The 24,816-nt window shown below is 44.0% G+C and overlaps 1 protein-coding gene across 2 annotated transcripts in view; it reads left to right on the forward strand.

Annotated features, from left to right (window-relative positions):
• Positions 1 to 24,816, forward strand: part of CXADR (CXADR Ig-like cell adhesion molecule) — a 68,364-nt gene that overhangs the window by 13,107 nt on the left and 30,441 nt on the right. For both annotated transcript variants that reach the window (XM_065913810.1, XM_065913809.1), the window contains exons 2-4: positions 11,252 to 11,418; positions 16,444 to 16,648; positions 24,405 to 24,560. In XM_065913810.1, the coding sequence (XP_065769882.1) occupies positions 11,252 to 11,418; positions 16,444 to 16,648; positions 24,405 to 24,560 (528 nt within the window). The remainder of the gene's footprint in view (positions 1 to 11,251; positions 11,419 to 16,443; positions 16,649 to 24,404; positions 24,561 to 24,816) is intronic.

Here is a 24,816-nt window from a genome sequence, read left to right on the forward strand (position 1 = left end):
ACACAGTCAAAGGCTTTAGCATAGTCAGTGAAGCAGAAGTAGCTGTTTTTCTGGAATTCTCTATCCACATTTTTTTCCTGCCTCTTATATTCTAGGTAAATATTCCATGTCTCTCCTTTGTTACAGCAGAAGAAATGTCCTTCCCTTGAATCTTATTTAAAACTGTCTTATCCCTTTTTTCTAGGTCTCATTGTTTCTTTCAATCTGAGTGTTCTGTGTATTTAACCTCCCATTCCCCTTTTCTTCTGACTTTATAAACATGCTCTACATTTCTCACTTCAAAACAACCTTTCCTTGATGACATATCACACTGCTATTTTTCTCCTACTCTTAAGAGCCATGTTCCTCAAAATAGCAGTCATTTCTGTCTCTGCTCACATACTCCACTTCTGTCTTTAGAAATATCCCTCCCCCACCTGGAACCTTTAAGTAAAAAAAAAAAAAAAATCAGAGTTGGTCTAGGTCGCCAAAGAGGTTCTGATTGCCAGATCTGGTACATACAAGTCAATGTCCTTTATTTACATAACCGATTTTGAGTTCTCTATCTAAGGTGCTGCTCAATGTGAGGGATAAAAGATTAAAAGACATCTTCCCAACACAACACGAGTTCATTTCCTAGTAGGAATGACAGGTTTGGAAGACAACAGCGAGTTGTCATACTGGATGCTGTTGATCGAAGGGATGATACCTAAGAACTTTACATGCATTATTGTATTTAATCTCTATGTGGAAGTAAGCATTCTTACTTAATGTAGAAAACATTAATACTTAAAAGATTAGAAACTTGCTCTGCCTAAGCATTTGGTAGGGCTTCCCAGACGGCCCAGTGCTGAAGAATCCGCCTGCCAATGCAGAAGACCTGGGTTTGATCCCTGGGTCAGGAAGATCTCCTGGAGTAGGAAATGGCAACCTACTCTAGTATTCTTGCCTGGAACATTCCATGGACAGAGGAGTCTGATGGGCTATAGTCCATGGGGTTGCAAAGAGTTGGACACGGCTGAGTGACACGCACGCATGCCAGCATTTGGTAACCTCAGTTTGACTTACAGCACAGCTCGGACTTCAGAGCCCATGCTATTTGTAGGCAGAACTGCCTGCACAATTTAGCCTGCTCATATTTCAGAAGTGTCTGCTGTGAGGTAAGCCCAGACAACTGTCACTACTGGCTTTGAGTTGTGCAGGGAGGGGAGGGGATGGGTGTTGGGGGAAGGCTTCTTGTCGGTTGCCTGCTTGATTGATGGTCTAAACTTAGGACGCATTTAGATCTGAAAGAGATAATTTAGTTTAACACCCTTAATTTTTGTTTGAGCCCTGGAGAAACAACAAGTCCAAAGTGATAGAGCTTTTTTGGTGACAAACTTGACAGCTTGATCCTAGTCTGGTATATCTCTTGTTTTAAAAAACAGGTCAACCCATACTCCTGAACTACCTGCTACCTAAAATGCTGTCTTCTTGGAAATCTAGTATAGGAGGGGAATAGTGAAAATTCCAAACCTTCTTCCACCACAGTGACTGGAAGGGGGTCTAATAATGTACTCACTGTATTATTTTGTAGTGATTTTTAAAAAGAAATCTCTTCATGTCCAGGGGTGTTGAGTCATCGATTTCTACTTGCAGGGTGAGTGTGGCTTGGGAGCCAATCTGCCTGGATTTGGATCTTGGTCACTTAGTAGCATAAGTACCTCTTATCATCTCTGTTTCGTCACTGTTCAATTGAGATAATAGTAGTGACGCCCTCAGAGTTGTTATGAGACTTGAAGGAATTAATGTGTATAAAATATTTAGAAAAGTGCCTGGCACATAATCTAACACCCATGGTGGCTCAGACAATAAACAATCTGCCTGCAGTGCAGGAGACCGGGGTTCAATCCCTGGGTCAGGAAGATCCCCTGGAGAAGGGAATGGCTACCCACCCCAGTTTTCTTGCCTGGAAAATTCCACGGACAAAGGAGCTTGCTGGGCTACAGTCCATGGGATCACAGAGAGTTGGACATGACTGAGGGACTAACACACACATACTAGGCATTACAGAGGGTAATTTCTACCTTCCAGTGTTTTTTTTTTCTCTTCCTGAGCAATGTTTAAAGGCCTAGTTGGAGTAGTTAACTACCCTTAAGGTATATTACGTTTTTCTTTTTCTTTCCTAAAAAGAAACACTTAGTATTTAAGTAACTTTTAACGTTGCTAATCCCAAAGCAGCTCCCTGGTGAGAAGGAAATTGGCAGATTAGATTTAGGGTCAAGGAAATGGTCTAAATAGCTTGGCAGTTGCATTTTTACAATATTTAAAACAGAGTTTAAAGCATCCCAGTGAGTTGCTTGCTAACCCAGACATCTGATTTGTAGTATTTGTTATCAGACATACACAACAAAATTTTACTTGTCCCAATCAACATCTTAAACATACCACTTCCTGATTTTCCCAGTTTATTTTTTAACATTGCCCTAATGAATCGTTTTTGAGTGTTTCTGTGTTTTTATGTAAGGTTCCTGAACTCGATATTCTGAACTCAGCAATACAACTGAATGTCTTCTCTATTTAAAATAGTAACCTTTATGACATTCTTTGATATTTCTCACAAAAGTCAATATCAAATAAATTATTTGTAGAAATTGACATTAAGATCATCATAACATACCCCTTTTCAAGCAACCAAAGAATTATGCCAGACCTTTGGAAAATGAAGATAAAGTACTCTTATTTTTATTCCTAGTTTCTCTTTTTTGTTAATATCTTTGGAATGACTCCAGATATTTTGAGAAAACATGCATAAGTGTATAACATTTTTCTCATTTTGCTTCATGTTGTTCTGGAGGTAGTTGCAAGATAGACAAGCACCTTTTTCTTCATCCCTAGTTGTGATTTTAGTGAAGTGAAAGTCATTCAGTCATGTCCGATTGTTTGCGACCGCATGAACTATACACTCCATGAAATTCTTTAGGCCAGAATACTGGAGTGGGTAGCCTTTCCCTTCTCCAGGGGATCTTCGCAACCCAGGGATCGAACCCAGGTCTCCCACATTGCAGGTGGACTCTTAACTGGCGGAGCCACAAAAGTTGTGATTTTAGAATATTCACAAATTAAAGTTTTAATGTCATATTTCTTTCATGTTAGCATAAATTTACAGGCTTCCCAAGTGGCACTAGTGGTAAAGAACCCACCTGTCAATGCAGGAGATGTAAGAGATCCTTGGATGGGGAAGATCTCCTGGAGGAGGATATGGCAACCCACTCCAGTATTCTTACCTGGAGAATCCCATGGACAGGGGAGCCTAGCAGTCCACAGTCCATGGGGTCACAAAGAGTCAGACACAACTGAAGTGACTTGCACGCAACGTAACTATACAGTTGACTCCATGTTACTTTCTTATCACATCTGCTGATATTTCTTGTGATGTGAATATTAAAGTAATAAGCATGAGTCTTTGCTCCTGCTAGCATACAGCCAGGCTTGCTCAGCTCCCTCTGAGCTCCATGCATCCCCAGAGGCGTCACTGTTCCTTTAGCCTGCTAGATACACAGTCTTCCCGTGGCCCTCCTTCCCATGACTTTCCCAGAAGGCTTCATGATCTTTTCTCCCATCAGCTTTCCTCTTTCAAACAGCTCCTTCATTTTCACCCTGCCCGGAACTCCCACTCTGCGCTTGAACTAAGCAGTTACTTCTGAGGCAGGTCCAGGGTGTGTTGAATAAGGCTTGGAACTTGCCCTCCAGAGGTGAAACCCTAGGACCCTGTTAAGCAACTGAAAGTGTGCGCTTAAGGGTGTGCGTGCGTGCTCATCGTGTCCGACTCTTTTTGTGACTCCAGAGACCGTAGCCTGCCAGGCCCCCCTGTCCGTGGGATTTCCCAGGCAAGAATACTGGAGTGGGTAGTCACTTCCTCCTCCCAGGGATCTTCCCGACCCAGGGGTGGGATCTGCGCCTCGAGAGTCTCCTGGATTGGCAGATGGATTCTTTATACCCCGAGCCTTCGGAGAAGCCCTCAGTTAAGGGCGGGAACATGCAAGCAACCACGTGCATTAGAGGTGCAGGTTGTGTAATTGTGAGCAGGAAGCAGTTAACCCTGCCTGTGGGGGTCTGCGGGGAGGAGGCCGCAGGTGAGAGGCGTTCAGTGGGAGAAGGGGGGCCTTGCAGACAAGGGAAACGTGTGCAAACACAGGTGCTCCACAGCGTGGATGCACGTAATTCATCTCACCCTTCCGCTGGTGTCTTGGCCCCTGACCAGGATGCCGTCACTGTTGTGATTTCATCTTTGATAGAAAAAGACTTTAACTTATTTTCACCTACTTTTAGCCGCACGTTGTTAATTTTTCTTCACTGCTTTGAAACGGAATACCTTTCATTCGGGTGGATTCTGTTTCCTTCCTCTTACACAAAGGATCTACACGCTTGTGCTGTAGTTTTTCTTTTCCTTATTTTTAAGCCGAGCACTAGAAATTTTTGCTCCGCTAAAGGAAATAGGTGATAATCAAGAAGCTTTGACTTCTAAGTCAAATGTATGTAGGGTAGGAAGTGTTACCCAGCCCAAGTTCACTCTGCTTACCACATGACAGGCCAATGAATCCAAGAGATGAGGAATTGAGGCAAAGAAAAGACTTTTTTCAGGGAGCCAGCTGACTGAGAGGATGGGAGGCTAGCGCCTCAAAATAACTGTCTTATTGGGGTGTGGATACCAGGTTCTTTTATAGATCAGAGATGGCAGGGGTGTGTGTGTGTGAGGAAGCCAAGTAAAAAGGCCATTAATCTTGGAAACATCTCCTACGATAGTAAGCCTCAGGCAGGGGATGTGTTCATTTCTTCCTTCCTGCCATCCACAGCTGAACAGGGTTCTGAACAAAGGTACTCCAGTTTAACCGACAGGCAGAGGGGCAGGAATCTCAGGAGCAGGCCATTCTGTATGATTGTAATAACAAAGCAAGTCAAAGAAACAGTTCCAACATGGAGTCAGAGTTGGCTTCTTCTCTGCAAAAGGGCGCTTCCCAAGCGGCGCTCGTGGTAAAGAACCCAGCTGCCAGTGCAGGAGTCATAAAAGACGCGGGTTTGATCCTGGGTCTGGAAGATCCCCTGGAGGAGGGCATGGCAACCCACTCTAGTACTCTTGCCTGGACAGGAGAGCCTGGGGGGCTATGGTCCTTCTGGTTGCGCAGAGTCGGGCCCGACTGACTGAAGCCTGAGCGTGCACGCACTGCCGCAGAAGGACGCTCGGTAAAGAGGCAGCCTCCGTCAGACAGGGCGAGTGCTCCTGATGGAGGCCTCATCCAGGCAGCCAGCCAGCCGATGAGGCCTCCGTCACGAGCACCCACCCTGTCTGACGGAGGCTGCTTCTTTACCGAGCGTCCTTCTGAGGCAGTGCGTGCACGCTGAGGGGCTTTGGGCACTTTGACTCTGCACTGGGTTGTTGGTTGCTGGACAGCTGTTTCTGTATTCAGGCTCTTGTTTAGTTGCTCAGTCATGTTTGATTTTGGGATCACAAGGTCCTCCTGTGTCCATGGAATTCTCCAGGCACGAAGGCTGTAGGTTGCCATTCCCTTCTCCAGGGGATCTTCCCAACCCAGGGATCGAACCCGTGTCACCTGCATCGCAGGCAGATTCTTTATCACTGAGTGACCAGGGAAGCCCTTATTCGGGCACAAAGAATACTTTCTGGGGAAGGGCCTGGCCTGAGACCAAGCTGACGTAATTGCCCTAACAGGGGGGCTTGAGCGGGGAAGGCGGTGTTGTAAAGTGTGTGGGTGCTCAGGGCTGGGGTGCACGTGGGGAGTGGGGGTGCTGAGCGGCTAAAGGTGGGGAGGTGTCTGGTCATAAAGGGTGCAGAGGAGAATAAAGGTGTCTGAGCTAGCATGGGCCCACCAGAGGTTTTCAGAGCAGGAAGCGATGTAGTTTAAAAAGCTATGTGTAGTGAACACTCTGGGTGAAGTACGGAGATGGTTAGAATGAAGTAGAGTGGGCGCCGGGAAGACCTCAGGCTCAGCCTATGGGAGAGATAATAGAGGCCTGAACATGTTACGGAATCCGAGCTCAGCCTGCTCCCTGTGCGGCAGGAATTTGGAATTTGGAGATTAGAAAAAGCAAGCAGAAGACCAGGAGATGTTATTTCAGTCACTGCCAAAAAGGGGCATGACACGGCTAGTTTATTTACATGGTCCAGTACTGAGCACTTCCTAACAGGACTCTGCAAACACTTACGGTTGATCATGTGCTGCATCTTTCATCACATTCTGAGTATAAGGTTGAGTAAAATTGTAAGAAGGTTTGTTACATGATTTAGTTCAGAGATCATGTTTGAACTTGAAAGTAGTTTACAAGTTAAGCTATCCCTCATGTGCTGTATAAATAGAATTGGGCAGTATTAAGAATATCCAGAGACGCGACATGAGACCAAGTGTCTGCCTTTGTCTTCTACAGTTTGTGACTGATGTATGCATCAATGTTGAAAAACTATGCCTCCATGCCGAGGGGCCCCTGCAGAGTTGCTAGGAAACCCAATAACTATTTTGTACCATCCTGAGATTTTAATTCCTTTCTAGTGCAACACAATGAAGAGCAGTTGAATGTTTTAAACATTTTTGGAAAAAGAAGTACTGCAAGTCTTTAAAAGTCTGTTTAAAATTTCTTATAGCAGTATACATATTAAGGAAATCTCGTTATAAAACTCACCTTTCTTAAAATCTCTTGTGAAAAATAACTTCCAACAATTTGTCTATCCAGATCACTTTTATACACATGTAACTGTTTTCTAAGATACTCTTTGAAAGAGAGGTAATTTTATGTATCAAACAGGAAAGAATGGATGATACTATCATGAAAACAAAGTTACATTTCATTCTAATGATGGTAGTGTCAGTGCTGAGAACATGAATTAGGAGGATTGGAACTTTTACTCAGTTTAGATGTCTCAGTGATGCCTCTTAACTTTTCAGTTTGATTTTTATAAAATAAAAACTTGAAGCACAGAGTAACTAGGGTTATTTATTATTAATTATTATTATTTGTTTTTTCTAAAGCAAATTTCATTCTTAGATATTTTGCCTCCATATTTTTGAGCCGTCTTGATTCATTTGAAATAGAATTCTCTATCTTACATCATTTGTATGGCATTCATTCCCAGACCAATTAGATGCAGGCAACAGTTGTAGTAGCTGTAAATAGGAGATCTTCAAATAGCAGGACCTTCTGACAAATTAATGCTCTTTTTCAACATTCCTAAAATTGATCAAACTTACAGTCCAGTCACCAGTTATTTTCTTACTAATGTGCAAGGAACCCAGCAAGAGATAAAAGCCACAATTTCCCCGAACCCTGGTGGAGCTAATGGTGAATCAGGGTATACATTTTAAAAATTCCCTTAAAAATACAAGGTGGTGTGGGAAGATGAGCTCACTGACGTCTGTGAAGATGAGGCAAAGACCATGGAGCCTGAGTCAACTTCACGGTAAAGTTTATAAAAGGGAAAATAAGAAAATGGTATACACTGAGTGTCGAAAGAGTGATAATACAGATAGCAGAAGGTGAGCTACTTCACAGCATACTGTGAGCATTCCAGGAACACAGAAAGAAAAATCACTGTAGGCTGAAAAGTTAGCAGAATGCCTCAAGTGAATGAAGCAGGACTGGAACTGAGTTATTAGAAATAATAGAAAGTATTCATTCAGAGAATTGAATATTAATCAGGAGAGTTCACTGTAATTATACACATAAGTATGAAATCATACCACCTAAACTAGAAACGTGTATAGGAAACGGAGATGGAGATAGTATGGACTTTGGGGGATGATAAGTAGTCCATTTGGGCTGAATCAGAGATTTTGGATGGCGTATCATTAATATTTGCTGTTTAACAAACCAACCCAAGCTTGAGAGGCTTTAAAACAACAGTCACGTGTTGGTTCACAGTCCTGTCTGGGCTCAGTCCTGGGGCTACAGGTGGCTGGTGTGGGGCTGGGCCTGTGTTCCAGGGGGGCTGTGTGTTGGGCACTTGTCGCTGTTGTGCTCACACCTGAGATCTCTCTTATGTCATGCACGTGGTGGCAGGTGGCAGGGGTCCTAGTGGCAAGAGGGTCCAAGTGCTGCCAAGGGGGCAGCAACACCTCTTGCAGCCTGGCCGCGGGAGGCTCAGCAGCACTCAGGCCACAGTCTATTGGTCAACAGCAAGGCCAGCCTCTCGTTTGGGGGAAGTTGTGCAGAGAGTCTGTGTCCAGTTTTTTTTTTTTTTTTAATTATTTTTGGCTGTGCTGGATCTCTGTTACTCTGTGGTGTTTTTCTAGCTGCAGCGAGCAGGGGGCTCCTCTCTGGTTGCGGTTCGCTGGCTTCTCGTGGGGGCTGCTCCTGTCGCGGAGCACAGGTTGCAGGGCACGTGAGCTCGGCAGCTGCAGCTCCGGGGCTCCGCGCAGGCTCAGCAGTTGTGGCACACGGCCTTAGTGCCCTGCAGCTTGTGGGTCTTCCCAGGCCGAGGATCAAGCACATGTCTCCCGCGCTAGCAGGCAGAGTCTTTACCCCTGAGCGGCCAGGGAAACCATGCGTCCGTGAGTGCACTTACGTGTGATAAAAGCTTAGGATGGTGCATGAACATAAATGGTCTTGTATGTAACTTGACTTTCATTCTCAAATCTATTGGCTTCAGCCTTACTAACATTTTATTACAGCTGATAATCCATGTGTAATTAAGCCTCTGGTAAGGGCTAATAGGAAGGATCGTATAATGGCTAATAATACAATTCTTCATTTTGGTTTGTTCTTTTGGAATGTATCATTTAAAAACCAGCAATGAAATCATCATTATGGAGAATTAGAACTGGATTCACTTTTAAATTTGCTCTGTGTTTATTTTTACAGTGTGAACGGGGAGGGGGGTAGAGGGGAGAGAGGAAGGCCCCAAGTATCATCATCTTAACACTTGGGGCCCCTTCCAGGTCATCTTTCAGCCCTGAAAGGGTTGGATGATGCAGAGGTCGAAGTGGTAGAGCTGCTAAACAGTAACCAGTGTCTGCATTTGAAACTTCAGATCTGCATTCATTACACGTTTGACTTTACACATAACAAAATGTTGGGTTATCACAGGGAAAACATACAGACTGGTGCTGTGCAAACTTTTATAGTGTAAATAGTAAGAAAAAAAATTAAGTTTTGCTTGATAGTTCATTTACAGACTGAATTTACATTTTATGTTAAATTGTTGACTGTTCAAACTGCAGTTTTACTTTAAGTAGTGAACAGACCTATTTTTATATGTGAATTAATTAAACTGGGGTTTTTTTTCCCTCATAGGTAAGAAAGAGCATCATTATATTCATAGTTTGTTCCATCTTTTATGCATATAATAGATACTGGTTTTGTTCCAGTAAGTCATTAACCAGTCATTTTCAGTTCTTATGGGATTGTACTGAGTTTAAACCATCTCAGAATCAGTCAGAAGAAACTATGCTGGAATTTTTATTTGGGGCTCTGGACATCTATTTTTGCTTTTAGAGAGTTTTTAAATATTGCTATTCAGCATTAATTCTCTTAGTAATCTAAGTGGATGTTTCATAGGATACAAATTTCAAAATAATTTATAGAATTTTAAGATGGCCTTTTAAAATTATATAATACTGACTTTTTCAGAAGGGAAATAGGAAGAGAGAAAGTAAGAAAGGTCTTAAAGATAATATCAAAGTCAACCTTTTGGTATGTTTAAAGCTATATAAATTGACAATGTTTCTTCTCCTTTTGAATTGTCATCAAAATTTATTGCTTAGAAATTTTTTTAATTAATTTTAACTGGAGACTAATTGCTTTACAGTATTGTGGTGGTTTTTGCCATACATTGACATGAATCAGCCACAGGTGTACACGTGTCCCCCATCCTGAACCCCCCCTCCCCCCCCCCCATCCCTCAGGGCTGTCCCAGTGCACCGACGTTGAATGCCCTGTTTCACGCATCAAACGTGGACTGGTGGTCTGTTTCACATATGATAATATACATGTTTCAGTGCTATTCTCTCAGATCATCCCCCCCTCGCCTTCTTCCACAGAGTCCAAAAGTCTGTTCTTTATATCTGTGTCTCTTTTGCTGCCTCACATATAGGGTTGTTATTACCATATTTCTAAAGTCCATATATATGCGTTAATATACTGTATTGGTGTTTTTCTTTCTGACTTACTTCACTGTGTATAATAGGCTCCAGTTTCATCCACCTCATTAGAACTGATTCAAATGTGTTTTTTTAATAGCTGAGTAATATTCCATTGTGTATAAATACTAAAACTTTCTTATCCATTCATCTGCTGATGGACATCTAGGTTGCTTCCATATCCTAGCTATTGTAAACAGTGCTGTGATGAACACTGGGGTGCACGTCTCTTTCAATTCTGGTTTCCTCAGTGTGTATGCCCAGCAGTGGGATTGCTGGTCATGTAGCAGTTCTGTTTTCTGTTTTTTAAGGAATCTCCACACTGTTCTCCATAGTGACTGTACTAGTTTGCATTCCTACCAACAGCGTAAGAAGGTTCCCTTTTCTCCACACCCCCTCCAGCACTTATTGTTTATAGACTTTTTGATAGTAGCCATTCTGACTGGTGTGAGATGGTACCTCATTGTGGTTTTGATTTGCATTTGTCTGATAATGAGTAATGTTGAGATGTTTTTCATGTTTGTTAGCCATTTGTATGTCTTCTTTGGAGAAATGTCTGTTTAGTTCTTTGGCCCATTTGTTTTGATTGGGTCATTTATTTTTATGACTTAGAAATATTTTTAAGCATTCAATAAAAGTCACCAAATCAAATTTAATAAAAATTTGGAATTACAGAAGCCTTGACACAAAAAGTGTCAGAATTCATCAGCACGTGCCCAGTGATGGGAATTCCGAGTGTGTTTTTGGCACCATGGCAAGCATGAATTAATGTGGCCTTGAATTAGACTGATGTAACTGACCTTTCAGAGACTCTAGCCAAGTTCCGTTTTAAACAGCTGTCTGGATAATAAAAATCCTCTGCTAGGTTCTTCCAACTCATGTGAGAATGCTGTTATTCCAAATAATAGTGGGACGTTTCCAGTGCTCTGACACGAAATTGTATTGAATAGGATGGATATTAGTATTTCTATTTCTGCAGAGGCGCACACACGAAGCAGGACCGCTGAGTTGGCGTTTCATTCCTCTGGTCCCCAGTAAAGTCCTGTTTCCCCCACATCCTGTGGTCCCTCTGAACAGTCGAGGTGTCCTGAGGGTGCTGCCAGCCTGGGAGCAGATGCTCAGTCCACGTGTGTTTCATTTTCTAGATTTCACCAGAGGTTTGAGTATCACTACTCCTGAACAGATGATTGAAAAGGCCAAAGGGGAAACTGCTTATTTGCCATGCAAGTTTACACTCAGTCCGGAAGACCAGGGGCCGCTGGACATCGAGTGGCTGCTGTCACCAGCGGATAACCAGAAGGTGGATCAAGTGGTAAGTTAAGTGCTGCTCACTCGGCAGATGTCGGGGGAACCTGTGTTTGCTGTCTGTCATTGTGTTGATACTATAGGTGGGGGGACACGGGGATCTGTGAAGAAAGCCTGAGACTTCCTCGGCTTGCAGCGTAGGGGAGAAAGGCAGATGCTTGGAGAAAAAGCACCCTGATGTAGTGGAGTGAAATTCTCAGATTTCAGAGGAAGGAAAGGTCACCAGACTTCTTACACAGGGCTGCAAGGAAGAAGGCGAGCTTGAGAATGTTCTGAAAATCTGGCCTTGGAAGTGTCTGTGGCCCAGGGGCCGTGGGAGGCGTGTATGGAGCAGGCATGTTAGTCTGCAGGGAAGTGCGTGACATGCAAGGGGGCGCCGGGTAAACTGGACATTGGGAGAGGTTAGATAGAAGTGAATTTCCAAGTTTCACACAAGGATTCCATCACCAGTATAAGGGTCAACTCTAACAGAGGAGTGAAGGTACATATCGTTACAGTCTCTTTCCATATTTTTGCAAGTTAAATATCCTGTATGTCTAATGCCTTAAAAAACAAAATAGCAGTTGGCTCTCCAAATCTGTGAGTTCTGCATTGGTGGATTAAACCAATTATGAATTGAAAACATTCAGGGGAAAAAAAAATCCAGATTATTCCAGACAGCAAAACTTGAACTTCCCACATGCCAGCAACAATTTACATAGTATTTACATTGTATTAGGTATTCTAGATAAAGGTAATCTGGATAAAGTATATGGGACAATGGATAACTGACCTCAGATTTCAGAGGAAAGAAAGGTCACCAGACTTAGAGAAGGGTGCAGGGAAGAAGAGGAGCTTGAAAATGTTCTGAAAATCTGGCCTTGGAAGTGTGTGTGGTCCGGGGGCATGGGAGACGAGTAAGGAGAAGGCATGATAGCCCAAAGGAATGTGTGTGACATGTCGGGGACGCTATCATACGTCATCTAGATTAAGATATGGGAGGAAGCATGTACTTTACCATCTCATACGTACGTCAGACTTCCCTGGTGGCTCAGTGGTAAAGCATCCGCCTGCTAATGCAGGAGACACAGGTTCGATCCCTGGATCAGGAAGATCCCCTCGAGAAATGGCAACACCTGCCCCAGTATTCTTGCCTGGGAAATCCCATGGACAGAGGAGCCTGGTGGGCAACAGTCCTTGGGTCGCAGAAGAGTTGAATACGACTTTAGCGAGTAAACAACATATGTATACCCTCTTATTTGAGGGAGCTGAGTATCTGTGGATTTCGGCCTCTGAGGGAGGGAAGGGGGAAAGGCAGGAGGTCCTAGAACCACACCCCCCACCCCGTTGTTACCTAGGGATGACTGTCTTGTTACAGAATTTTTTCTAGTTACACCTTAACAGGGACCTAATGTAGAAAACCCCATTACTCTGTGACCCATAATCAGAGGCATTTTTATAAAGGTGATTAAGGAACTAAATAATTAAAGCAAGCTTGGCCAGTGAAGGCAAGATAAAAGTGGAAGGGTTTTTATAAGCTGTTCTCTTATGTACTGTTCTGTAAGACAAGCTCAAGACTTTCTGTTAGCCACCAGTTTCCATTAACCCTGTGGGGTGTGATTTCAGCCCCGTCTACAAATAAATGTATCACACTTTTAACGGTACCATAATATTTCACTTCATTTAGAATGCTTCATATTAGCTGTGCCTAACATACTTAAAAATAAGTCAATGTTAGCAAATACTATTAAACCAGGGAGAGAAAAAGAAGTTCAAATATTTGGAGTAATGTTGTACTATATATATATTTAGAAGGGAAATTTTTACTTGTGGTCCATATTAAAAAAAGGGGTTATCCAGGCAGTTAGTGGCGGAATCGCTGCAGTTAGGTAATTAACTGTTTTTGGCAAATACAAGTAGTGTACCCATGATGTTTTTGTGAAGGAAAAAATTAAGGTGCTTTCCCGAGTTGTAATTGGCTGGGGCCACTCCCTCCATGGATAGATCTCTACCCTGATTCTGATATGAGAACTTCCTTCTCTCCCTGAAGGAAAAGAAATTGAGCGCGACTCCTCCTGTCTACTCAGCCCAGATACCCTGCCCCTCTCCCATCTTGCTCTTCATCCCTCCCCTCTTTCTATGACCGTGCCAACTCCCTGACCTCAGGCCTGAGCCCCTGCACGCCCCTCGTTCCTTTGCCAGTGAAGTGCCCACCTTCTTTAGAATCCAGGACTCTGGTTCCATGGTTAAGATGTGAGAATGGAGAGCCCAGATCCTGGCTTAAGGCTCAGGGGTGAAGCCCTGTGACAAGGTGCCTCTTGAGACCAGAAAGGCCAGTGTGTCCTGCAGTCTTGGGTTTCCATCCAGGGAAGGAGAATCCAGGGACTTCTGAGCTAAGTGGAGGCCCAGCCTCACTGTCCACAGGACCTGGGAGACAGATGTGATCGTGGGTGCTGGGCTGGAGTGTCCATTTCTGGGTTAACACACCTAGCCTCTGACCTAAAAGCACAGTAAATAAGGCCACAAGAAAGAAGGGTTAGGGAGAGATTGATGCAGAGGAGGACCCGTGCATAGAATTACAGCTGTATTAGAACGCTTGCTAAATCCTTCTTATAATATTTTTAAGCTAGCAGGCAATGTGATGGGGACCTGGCTGGAGAAATTTCCCTTCTCATTCCCTGTGTGATCTCTTTAATCAGCAGTTACGATGTACTTGGGCACTTACTATGTGCTGGGCTGGACAGGGTTTTATATGCTTTAATTATATATACTTACTTAAGTCGTAAAACAACACTCCAGAATGAAGATCATTATACATGCGAGGAGGAGGAGAAGGAGGCCCAGAAATTTAAGGAGCATGCCCAGGGTCACGTAGCTGGCAGCAGACACAGCGGGGCTTTTGAGCCCAGATCTCTCCGACTACTCCCCCCACCCCCCGCTCCGACCCCGTCTGGATTATCTTTTGCAGTATCATGTACTGCCTCCCACATTTCACAAGCCTCCATTTCCTCATATGTGGACTAAGAACAGGGACACCTGCTTCTCAGGGTTGTGATAAGAATGTTCTGAAAGTACTGTATGCTTTAGTGTTCTCTGAGTCTACAAGTCATTCAGAAATGTTCATAAAGGCAGCCTGCGATGCCAGACCGGATGGACCTGGTGTGTGACCGATAGAGTTGGCCTGTGACAGCCACTGCCTTCCGCAGGGTTAAAAGGTTAAATGTGGATCGGGCCTCCATCCCCATTGGGCTGTAAAGAGGAATCAAAATTGCCTGGTACATGTTACTTCCCCATTTCTTAGCTCCTGTTTATAAAATTGTTTTCATGAGAACATGACCAAGTTCGTTTACAAAAATGACAGCGAAGACAGATTTGTCAGGCCCTCCTTGAAAGGCTGGGCTTCAGGTGGCTCAGTGGTAGAGAATCGGCCTGCCAATGCAGGAGACTCCACTTCGATCCCTGGATCAGGAAGATCCCCCTGGAGAAGGAAATGGCAATCCGCTCCAATATTCTTGACTGAGAAATCCCATGAACAGAGGATGCTGGCGGGCTATGGTTCATGGGTTCACAAAGAGTTGGACATGACTTAGGGATTGACAACTAGGGACTCCTAGAAGGGCGTGTGTGTGTGTGTGTGTGTGTGTGAGAGAGAGAGAATGAGGGGTTCAAAGTATCATGGGTTGAGCTTCCTGGCTTTTCACAAGAGAGTCCATAGGTTAATACAGAGGAAGATACAGAGTTCTCAGTACTGCTGTTGACAGGTGGATGTAGGCAGAGATGGAGTAGATAAAGTGATAGCTTGTGTTTACGGAGCAAGTCAGCTGTGGACCCTTCCACTGCTTTTATTTAGTTAGCAAGCTGATATTGAGTGCTTCCTCAGTGCTGACTCTTAATATATAAGCAAAAGATCTTTAGTGAATTAGGAGCGGGATCAACATGGTCGAGGAGGTGATGAAAGAAAACCCAAGTCTGTGCTCTGGAGAAATTCCTACACATACTGTTGATTCTGATCGTACTGAACATAGGAGATAAAAGGTCTGCAGGATGTATGCTGCAGTTTTCAGATTATTATTTAAATTTGGTACTATTTCTCTTTGGCCCTTGGGTCTCAGATAGCCAGAATGAAGGGCTTCATGAGTGAATAAAATGTATAACGTATTTAAATTAATTTTCAGTTCAGTTCAGTCACTCAGTCGTGTCTGACTCTTTGCGACCCCGTGAATCGCAGCACGCCAGGCCTCCCTGTCCATCACCAACTCCCAGAGTTTACTCAGACTCATGTCCCTCGAGTCGGTGAGGCCATCCAGCCATCTCATCCTCTGTCGTCCCCTTCTCCTCCTGCCCCAAATCCCTCCTAGCATCAGGGTCTTTTCCAATAAGTCAACTCTTTGCATGAGGTTAATCCCTTTTGGGGGAGTAGTGGTGGTGGTTGATAAACTGATTTTATACAGTTGATTGGTGTACTTCTTTCTCTGAAGCAGCTGAGAAGCAGAGTGTATAAGAATTCACAAACCCACGCTCTTGTGGGTCTCCCCAAACGGCTCGCGTAGAGGGCTGTATTTAATCATGTCGGGTCTTGCTTTCCCGTCTGCACTGACCGCGTGTGCGACCATACTTAAGGGTCTATTGGCCTCTTTCTGTTTTCTTGAGCGCTCATTTGGAGATTCTGGTAGGAGAGCACAGCTGCCCGCTCTACACTTGACTGAAGACCGGTCCTCCTCTGTCGGGGAAGGTCTTCATCTCCCAGCGAGTGCGCCGCTTCGGGAGGGGTGCTCCTGGAGTGCTGAGGGAGGAAGGGGCTAATCTAGCAGCCAGATCAGCTGAATCAGCCCCGGCGATCAGTGGGCTGACAGATGTTGCAAACAGATCGCCCTCACATCCTCCTTCCATTTTCTTAACCTGTGGTTTGAATAATTGTAGATTCCTCAGGATATTGTGTTCTTTTTTTTGGATTCTACAGTACTGTGCTGTAACCAGAACTCCTTTAACAAGACAGGGAGTTCGCTTGCTTGCTTGCTTGTTTTCTCTTTGTCTTATTTTGGCTTTCTTTCAGATTATTTTATATTCCGGAGACAAAATTTATGATGACTACTATCAAGATCTGAAAGGACGAGTACATTTTACAAGCAACGATCTCAAATCTGGTGATGCTTCAATAAATGTGACAAATTTACAGTTGTCAGATATTGGCACATATCAGTGCAAAGTGAAAAAAGCTCCTGGCGTTGGAAATAAGAAGATTCAGCTGACAGTTCTTGGTAAGTTATTTGTATCAGTGTTAATTATTAACAGGATAAGGGATCACAGTACTGTAGGAGCAGCATTTACGTGAGACAAAACTTAGAATTCTAGAGTAGTAAGTTTAAATATTTGACATGCTGTCCTCAAATAGCATAAAACATAGAGCTGGCAATTTTTTTTTTCATAGAAAAAATAAGTGAACAGCTTCTTCGTGAAGTTCATGAAAGCATTTGAAAGTGAATGAAGGAATCCTGTGATATGGGAGATGAGCCCTAAGGCAGGAGAGGAGATCCAGACTTTTTGCCTTGTTCTCAGGTTTGCCCTGGGAATTAAATAAAACCTCTTCATTTCTTGGGCCTCAGCCGACATTTTTGAAACATAAAAATAATTATCATTAAATCTCTATGCAGTCTCATTCACCTCAAAATTGTGATGTGTGCTTTAAGCTTTATCAAACCGCATGTCCCAAGGAATAAATGAGATTTCTATGATGAATAGTTGGAGTATTTAGAGTAGAGGAGATGGAATATGGTAGCTGGAATATTGAATTGGGGTAAGGCCATTAGACCTCGGACAGTCCTTTAACCTCCCTGAACATCACGATTTTTTCATCCTTAAAAGTAAAGAGGTTAGACAGATGCCCACTAGGATGTAGCTCTCCAGGACAGTTAAGAAGGAGAATAAGTATAAACTGCTTTGTGAAGATCATAGACTGAAAAATTTATTATCCTTCTCCAGATTCTGTGGTCATGCACAAGCACCCTTAAGCCCTGCAAACTGAGAAACTCAAAGGTATTGCTCAGAAATATACTTCTAAAACCTTTCTGTGGTAGCTTTGCCCAAAAGTACAATGAGCTGCCATGTAGAGACTCTCAACAGTCTGGCGCTATTATATGACAATAAATTCCCATGTGACCTAAGGTGTCAGGTTTGGGGGACACTTGGGGACCCACTTTACATCAGAAATGCTGATTGCTGGAATTGTCTTCCATATCCCTGGAAAGAACTCATCTACACAAGTCTCCCTCACATCAGCTTCTACCTTTTGTTCCTTTTAATTTAGAGAACTGAGCAGGGCTTAAGTGTGTTGGATTCCAGACTCACTTAGAGCAGGTCAGTTCAGTCCAGTCTCTCAGTCATGTCCGACTCTTTGCGACCCCATGAACCGCAGCATGCCAGGCCTCCCTGTCTATCACCAACTCCCAGAGTTCACCCAAACCCATGTCCATCGAGTCGGTGATGCCATCCAGCCATCTCATCCCCTGTTGTCCCCTTCTCCTCCTGCCCTCAATCTTTCCCAGCATCAGGGTCTTTTCCAATGAGTCAACTCTTCACATCAGGTGGCCAAAGTATTGGAGTTTCAGCTGCAGCATCAGTCCTTCCAATGAACACCCAGGACTGATCTCCTTTAGGATGGACTGGTTGGATCTCCTTGCAGTCCAAGGGACTCTCAAGAGTTTTCTCCAACACCACAGTTCAAAAGCATCAATTCTTTGGTGCTCAGCTTTCTTTATAGTCCAACTCTCACATCCATACATGACCACTGAAAAAACCATAGCCTTGACTAGACGGACCTTTGTTGGCAAAGTAATGTCTCTGCTTTTTAATATGCTGTCCAGATTGGTCATAACTTTCCTTCCAAGGAGTAAGTGTCTTTTAATTTCATGGCTGCAGTCACCATCTGCAGTGATTTTGGAACCCAAAAAAGCCAGTAGAGACTAATTTTTGTGCATCCCAGCAACAACTCCCAGGGTTGTGGTTGATAAGGCAGTCTTCTGGAAACATCGTCGGGGGCATCCTGGTAAGAGGCACTCCATGCTGAGTGGAACTCATTCAGAATATGTCTATGGTATGAAAGCAAGTGAACCTGAAGAGGAACTGGGAAAGGCAATATGGTAACATTGGAAAGTCTAGCCTTTTGTGTCTACATTCAGCAAGCGTGGAGTTGCCTTTCTTTTTTATAAATGTGGGAGCTGGTAAAAGTTTAATAACTTGTCTGAACTCTTATCCCAGACCGTGACATACCTGAAATTATAACCCTGAGTGTATCTTCTTTGGGGCTTCCCTGGTGATTTCAGATGGTAAAGAATCTGCCTACAGTGCAGGAGACCTGGGTTGGATCCCTGGGTTGGGAAGATCCCCTGGAGGAGGGAATGGCTACCTACTCCAATATTCTCACTTGGAGAATCCCATGGACAGAGGAGCCTGGGGGGCTACAGTCACTGGTTTCCAGGAAGTGTCGAGTTAGGATATATGTGGAATTTTAACTGGTTCCTGAGGTACCAAGCAGATTATACATATTTGTCAGAATTATTTACTGTGGAGTCCCTGTTTGATGGGGGCAGGTACACTGGGAGGGATGTGATTGGCACATGTTCCCGAAAGAGGTGTGGACAGATACTCTGTGTATCTGTGTGTGTGTGTGTGTGTGTGTGTGTGTGTGTGTGTGTGAGAGAGAGAGATGTGTGTGTGTGTGTGTGAGAGAGAGAGAGAGAGAGAAAGAGAGATCTCGTAGGGGCTGTCGCAGACTGGCCAGGCACACCCGAGGCGGCAGCCTTGACTGTTGGGCAGGAGGGATGGCCGTTTACATTAAAGCCCACACCTCTGACATCTTCCTCCTCGGCCTGGATGGGTGGGAAGCACTGACACTAACTCCTTTTGTTCGCTCTGTGTGGGATCACTGTGGCCAGGCAAGCCCTGGTGTCAAACCAGGGCGGGAGGTAGAGACTGAACGAGGGGCGAGGGGAGAGAGGGGCCAGTGGTGGCTGAAGAGGGAAGCGGGGATGACCTCTGACCTGCTGAGACTCTCTCAGAGCCAGAGGAGAATTTCTCCGTCTCTCCTCCATGTTTTCAGATGAGCCAGGACCACTGTGGCAGAAGACACTAGAAGTTCTCTTAAAAGTGAGAGTTGGATAGAAACAGCTTGTTTGCTTTTTTCCTGAAAATACTGCTTAGGCAGTCTGGAGGAAAGGTTAAACAAAGTGCTTTATAGAGACCAGACTGTGCAGCCTCTGAGCTTCACCCTCAGAGGCTCGGCCTGATACTTTGATTTGCTTGTCTAAAATCTGTAGATGCCACCATGGCGTCCCCATAGTAATGAAAACTTGTTCAGGGACTTCCTGGTGGCCCAGTGATTAAGACCCCGAGCTCCCAATGCAAGGGTCGTGGCTTCGATCCCTGGTTGGGGAACTAAGATCAGCATGGCACAGCCAAAAAACAATTTAAAAAAAAACTTGTTCAGAGCCCTGGGTGTATACAGACCCAAAGGGGGATGGCTGTTAGCTGTCTGGGTATGAGGGGTGGTGTGTTGCTGTTCCATGCTCTGTTGCTAGGGCCCGCCCTACTCTTTCAGATGCGCCAACTGTACATGTGGATGCAACTCAATAAAGGAGCTAGACTGGGGTGATGATGACAAGGGTTAGTATGGTGGCTGCTCACTGCCAGCACCTTCCCTGGGAACTCCAGAAAAACCTGTTACTGGGACCTCTTGGTGTAAATAGCCTCGGCTATTTTGGTGTATATGGTGTACTCAGACTGCACCCGCACCATGAGAGGGGCATGTGCAGGGATTTAGTCAACACTGGGATTTATTTGGTTTTTTTCCACTTTTTATTTTGAAATAATTTTAGTTTTACAGACAAGTTGCAAAACTAGCAGAAAGTTCATGAGAGTGTACCCATTACCTAATTTTTCCTAATGATAACATTTTGCAAAATCATAATACAACTACTAAAACCAATACGTTAGTACTGAAGCTATACTATTAACTATGGGCCTAATTTGAATTTTACAGCTTCCCATTAATGCCCTTTTGTACCCGGGTCAAGTCGAAGGTCCCTGCTGAACTGATGTCCCCTTTAGCCTGCTCAAGTTAATGTCAAGGGGCAAATGTTGTTCTGCCTTATTGTTAACCATGATCACTTGGTTTAAATTTTATCTGATAGACTTCTCCATTATAAAATTACTAATTTTCCCTCTGGGACTTAAAAATACCACCCCCCCCCCCAAATCCCCAATACCAGCTCTTTGTATATAAAATAAAAGTTTGAAAACTTAAAAGAAAAAAAAAATCCCAGTGGAAGAACCACTTTGAGAGTTTGCAAATATCCTTTCACCTCAAACTTTTTGCCTATTGATTTTTAGCATCTATGTGTGGATTTCACCAGAAGTCAAGGTATTTTGAATGAAGCAAAAATACTATTCCTCGGTGGATGACATGATGATAAAAGTATATTCTGTCCCAAACAGAGATTTAGAGTATTTTCTGTAGTCTGAGGTAGTGGGCCCCTAGCTTGGAGGGATGATGATATAACACACAGATGGAACATAGCATTACTTAATTGGTGGGATCCCAACCAAGTGCAAGTTGAAAGTCACAGGACTTTAGCTGAGAAGGATTAATTATTGATTTTGTCACTGAACATGGTGACCGATGTTCTGAGGACAATGACTGGTCCTGGAGCCCCAGACCGAAGAAATGTTAGATGATAAAACTTGATCTTTGTTCCCTTTCTGGTTTTATCTTTCAGTCCAGCAAGGTGCCAAGGATTAAGAGTTAATCTTCCCTATATTGGGATGGGTAAAATTATAATTTGGTTAGTGGTTGGGGTTGCCATGTAAAAGACTTGCCCTTTCTCCTCCCTTTGGAAGCAGGTAACCACTCCTAGGCGGGGTTTCCCAGGTGTCACTAGTGGTAAAAAGCCCGCCCGCCAACGCAGGAGACTTAGGAGCCTCGAGTTCAGTCCTTGGGTTGGGAAGATGCCTTGGAGGAGGATATGGCAGCTCATTCCAGTATTCGCGCCTGGAGAATCCCATGGACAGAGGGGCCTGGTGGGCAACAGTCCCTGGGGTTCACAGAGTTGGACGTGACTGAAGCAGCTTGGCACACCTGCACGCCTAAGCGACACTCACTCAGACCTAGTGTTGGTAAAATCTTGCTCTGTTGTGGGAGTATCTTGAAATCTCAAACTCAGTGGAACCCTGACTTCCTGAGCAGCTGCTGTAAATAACTGCCCATTATTGGATATGTTTGGGAGAACGACATTTTCAGTAGAAAAAAAGTTTAGGGTTAGAATGCTGTATTACCAATAGATGCTTGATATCCAAAGCATTGCTTCAATATCTCACTTACTGCTAGTCTGTGTAATAAAGGATTTATTGGTAGTCTGAAAAAATGGAGAACAAGACTCATTTCATTGAAGACTCAAAGGATGAAATACTTGTGCAAAACTGATTCAGAAGTCCAAATGATGTAGTGTCCAGGGCAACTGATAGATGTGAAAAAGAAACAGATTTGCTTAGGAAAATCAACAATGCAGTTAAATGCATCTGTTGATCCTTATTAAAAAGTGTAAGTTGTAACAGACAAAGGGGAGAAATCCAATTAAAATTTAGAATTATCAAGAAATGTGTGACGTGAGACCATGATGAATACCCTTAGTTAAAGAGGCCCCACTGGGTATGACATCCTGTCAGCCAGATTTGGAAAACAGTTTGACATTTTCTTATAGAGTTAAACATTCACTAACCTGATGTGGAAGCGGAAAACATATAACAGCACTTAACAAGCAGCGTTGTTTATAACAGTGCAAAACTGTAAAACCCATTCACATTTATTCTTAGTAGTGAAAAAATAAAAGCCCAACCAGGACTTGCAAGACTCAACAAAGAAAAAAGCAGTCCTGCTGTTGATCAGACGGGGAGGGTGGCTGCAGGTCGTCAGTCGAGGGTCTCTGGGAAGGTTGCTCCCCCAAGAGTGTGGCGCGTTGGTAAACTCTAGCCTGCAGCTGTCTCCTCACTGTTGCCCCCAGAGACACGTGCACTGCTCCTCCTGCACTGCGGGGACTCAGGTTGCTGGATTGTCCTCATCTCCAGTTTAATCTTCGCTTCTCCTAATCCTGCCGCAGAAACGGCATCAGACTCAGAACTGGTCTCTGCTCTTGAAGACTCTTCTCCGAACCTTCAGACTCTCTCGCTGCCTTTCCAGTGACATGCCACCATTTCTCACAGTGCCTCCCCCCACCCCCCCGGTCCATCTGATTCCCGCTGACTTCACACCCGCTCCTGGTCTAACTGGACTTTGGTAGTGACCCCCAGACAGAATCAGTGTTCATCAATATCTGAATGAACAAGCAAATTTATGTTACAGTCAATGGGATCCAACTCAACAATAGGAAAGAACAGACAACTGATATATATACAACAACATGGATCAATTGGATCAATCTCAAAATGAAGAGGAATTAAAGAGCCTCTTGATGAGGGTGAAAGAGAGTGAAAAAGCTAGTTTAAAACTCAGCATGCCAAAAAACTAAGATCATGGCATCCGGTCCCATCACTTTACGTCAAACAGAAAGGGAAAAAGTGGAAGCAGTGGCAGATTTTATTTTCTTGGGTTCCAGAATCACTGCGGATGGTGACTGCAGCCAGGAAATTCAGACAGTTGCTCCTTGGAAGGAAAGTTATGACAAACCTAGACAGTATATTAAAAAGGAAAGACATTATTTTGCCGACAAAGGTCCATCTAGTCAAAGCTGTGGTTTTTCCAGTAGTCACGTACGGATGTGAGGGTTGGACCATCAGGAAGGCTGAGCACCAAAGAACTGATGCTTTCAAACTGTGGTACTGGAGAAGACTCTTTGAGAGTCCCTTGGACAGCAAGGAGATCAAACTGGTCAATCCTAACGGAAGTCAACTCTGACTCCATTGAAAGGACTGATGCTGAAGCTCTAATATTTTAGCCACCTGATGCAAAGAGCCGACTCACTGGAAAAGACTCTGATGCTGGGAAAGATTGAGGGCAGGAGGAGAAGGGGGTGACATAGTCTAAGATGGTTAGATAGCATCACCGACTCAATGGACATGAAGTTGAGCAAACTCCAGAGATAGTGAACAACAGAGGAACCTGGCGTGCTGTAGTCCATGGGGTCACAAAGAGTTGGACATGACTGAGCAACTGAAAAGCAATAACAGAAGCCTTATGATGAATAAAAGAAGCAAATGTACATACTGTGTATTCCATTTATATGACTCACAGAGAAGCAGAAGCAACCTATAGCGATGATGCAGTTCAGCAAGAGGGTATGAGCTGCCAAGGTGTTAACTAGTATTGAGGTGGGTTGCATGTAATGGAGCTATTAGCAGCTGCTCTAAATAAACAGTACCCCAGAGAGACCTGGAGTATAATCTCAGAACTGCCTTTTTATAACACTGCTGTCTGGGGGGGCTTGGATTGCTGTAACTGTGGAATGTAATTGGCCCTTGCTGCTCCTATGTGAATTGTCCCTTCTATCAGCATACCTTATCATACACCCCCTGACTGTGGGCTAACAGAAGGATGTCACAGTGCACACACACTCCAAGAGGACTGCATACTCCCGGAAAACTATGCTGCCTGTCAAGGTCCAAGTAGAAGAACAGGTTTCGGACTGGAGGGGAAGCGTCCTTGGGTCTGAGGCGGGCCAGGCCGCATCATTCTTGCTTCTTTCAGTTGTGCGCCGTGGGATGGAGGGGCACAGACCGGCATCTGAGTTGCTGCCTGGCCTCTTACGCAGTGGCTGCTTGCCTGAGCTCATTCTCGCATGTTCTGTGCCGGACGCAGCTAAGGAAACTGGCCTTGGCAACCTGTTTTAATCTTCCAGTCTTGTCCACTCCAAACCCAGGACCGCTGCTCTTGATTTAGCGGTTTGCGACATGCTGTGTTTGTTTAAATCATCATTAGAAACATACATTCCGTTTTCCTGTATAAACGTATAACTTAATGTCTTTTCTTAGTTAAGCCTTCAGGTACAAGATGTTATGTTGATGGATCAGAAGAAATTGGAAATGACTTTAAACTCAAATGTGAGCCCAAAGAAGGTTCTCTCCCACTACGATATGAATGGCAGAAGTTGTCCGACTCACAGAAACTGCCCACCTCCTGGTTACCAGGTACTGCTGATTATACAGCCTGATTCTGTGCCATTGATTTGAACTTCAGCCTAGTAGGATTTGTGCACAGATGTATAGATTTTTTAATCCCCAAAGCCTCCCTTTCCTAGACAGGGCAATCAGGATTCTAAGGAAATTAGTGTTTTATAATGACAACTTGGTGTCACGTAGTATAAATGAAGAGACATTTTATAACTGTTTAGGATATTATCATTGATTTCTTTGGTGTATATTTTTAATTACTAGTAATACTGAT

Source organism: Muntiacus reevesi, chromosome 21 (genome assembly GCF_963930625.1).
Source record: "Muntiacus reevesi chromosome 21, mMunRee1.1, whole genome shotgun sequence".
NCBI lineage: Eukaryota > Metazoa > Chordata > Mammalia > Artiodactyla > Cervidae > Muntiacus > Muntiacus reevesi.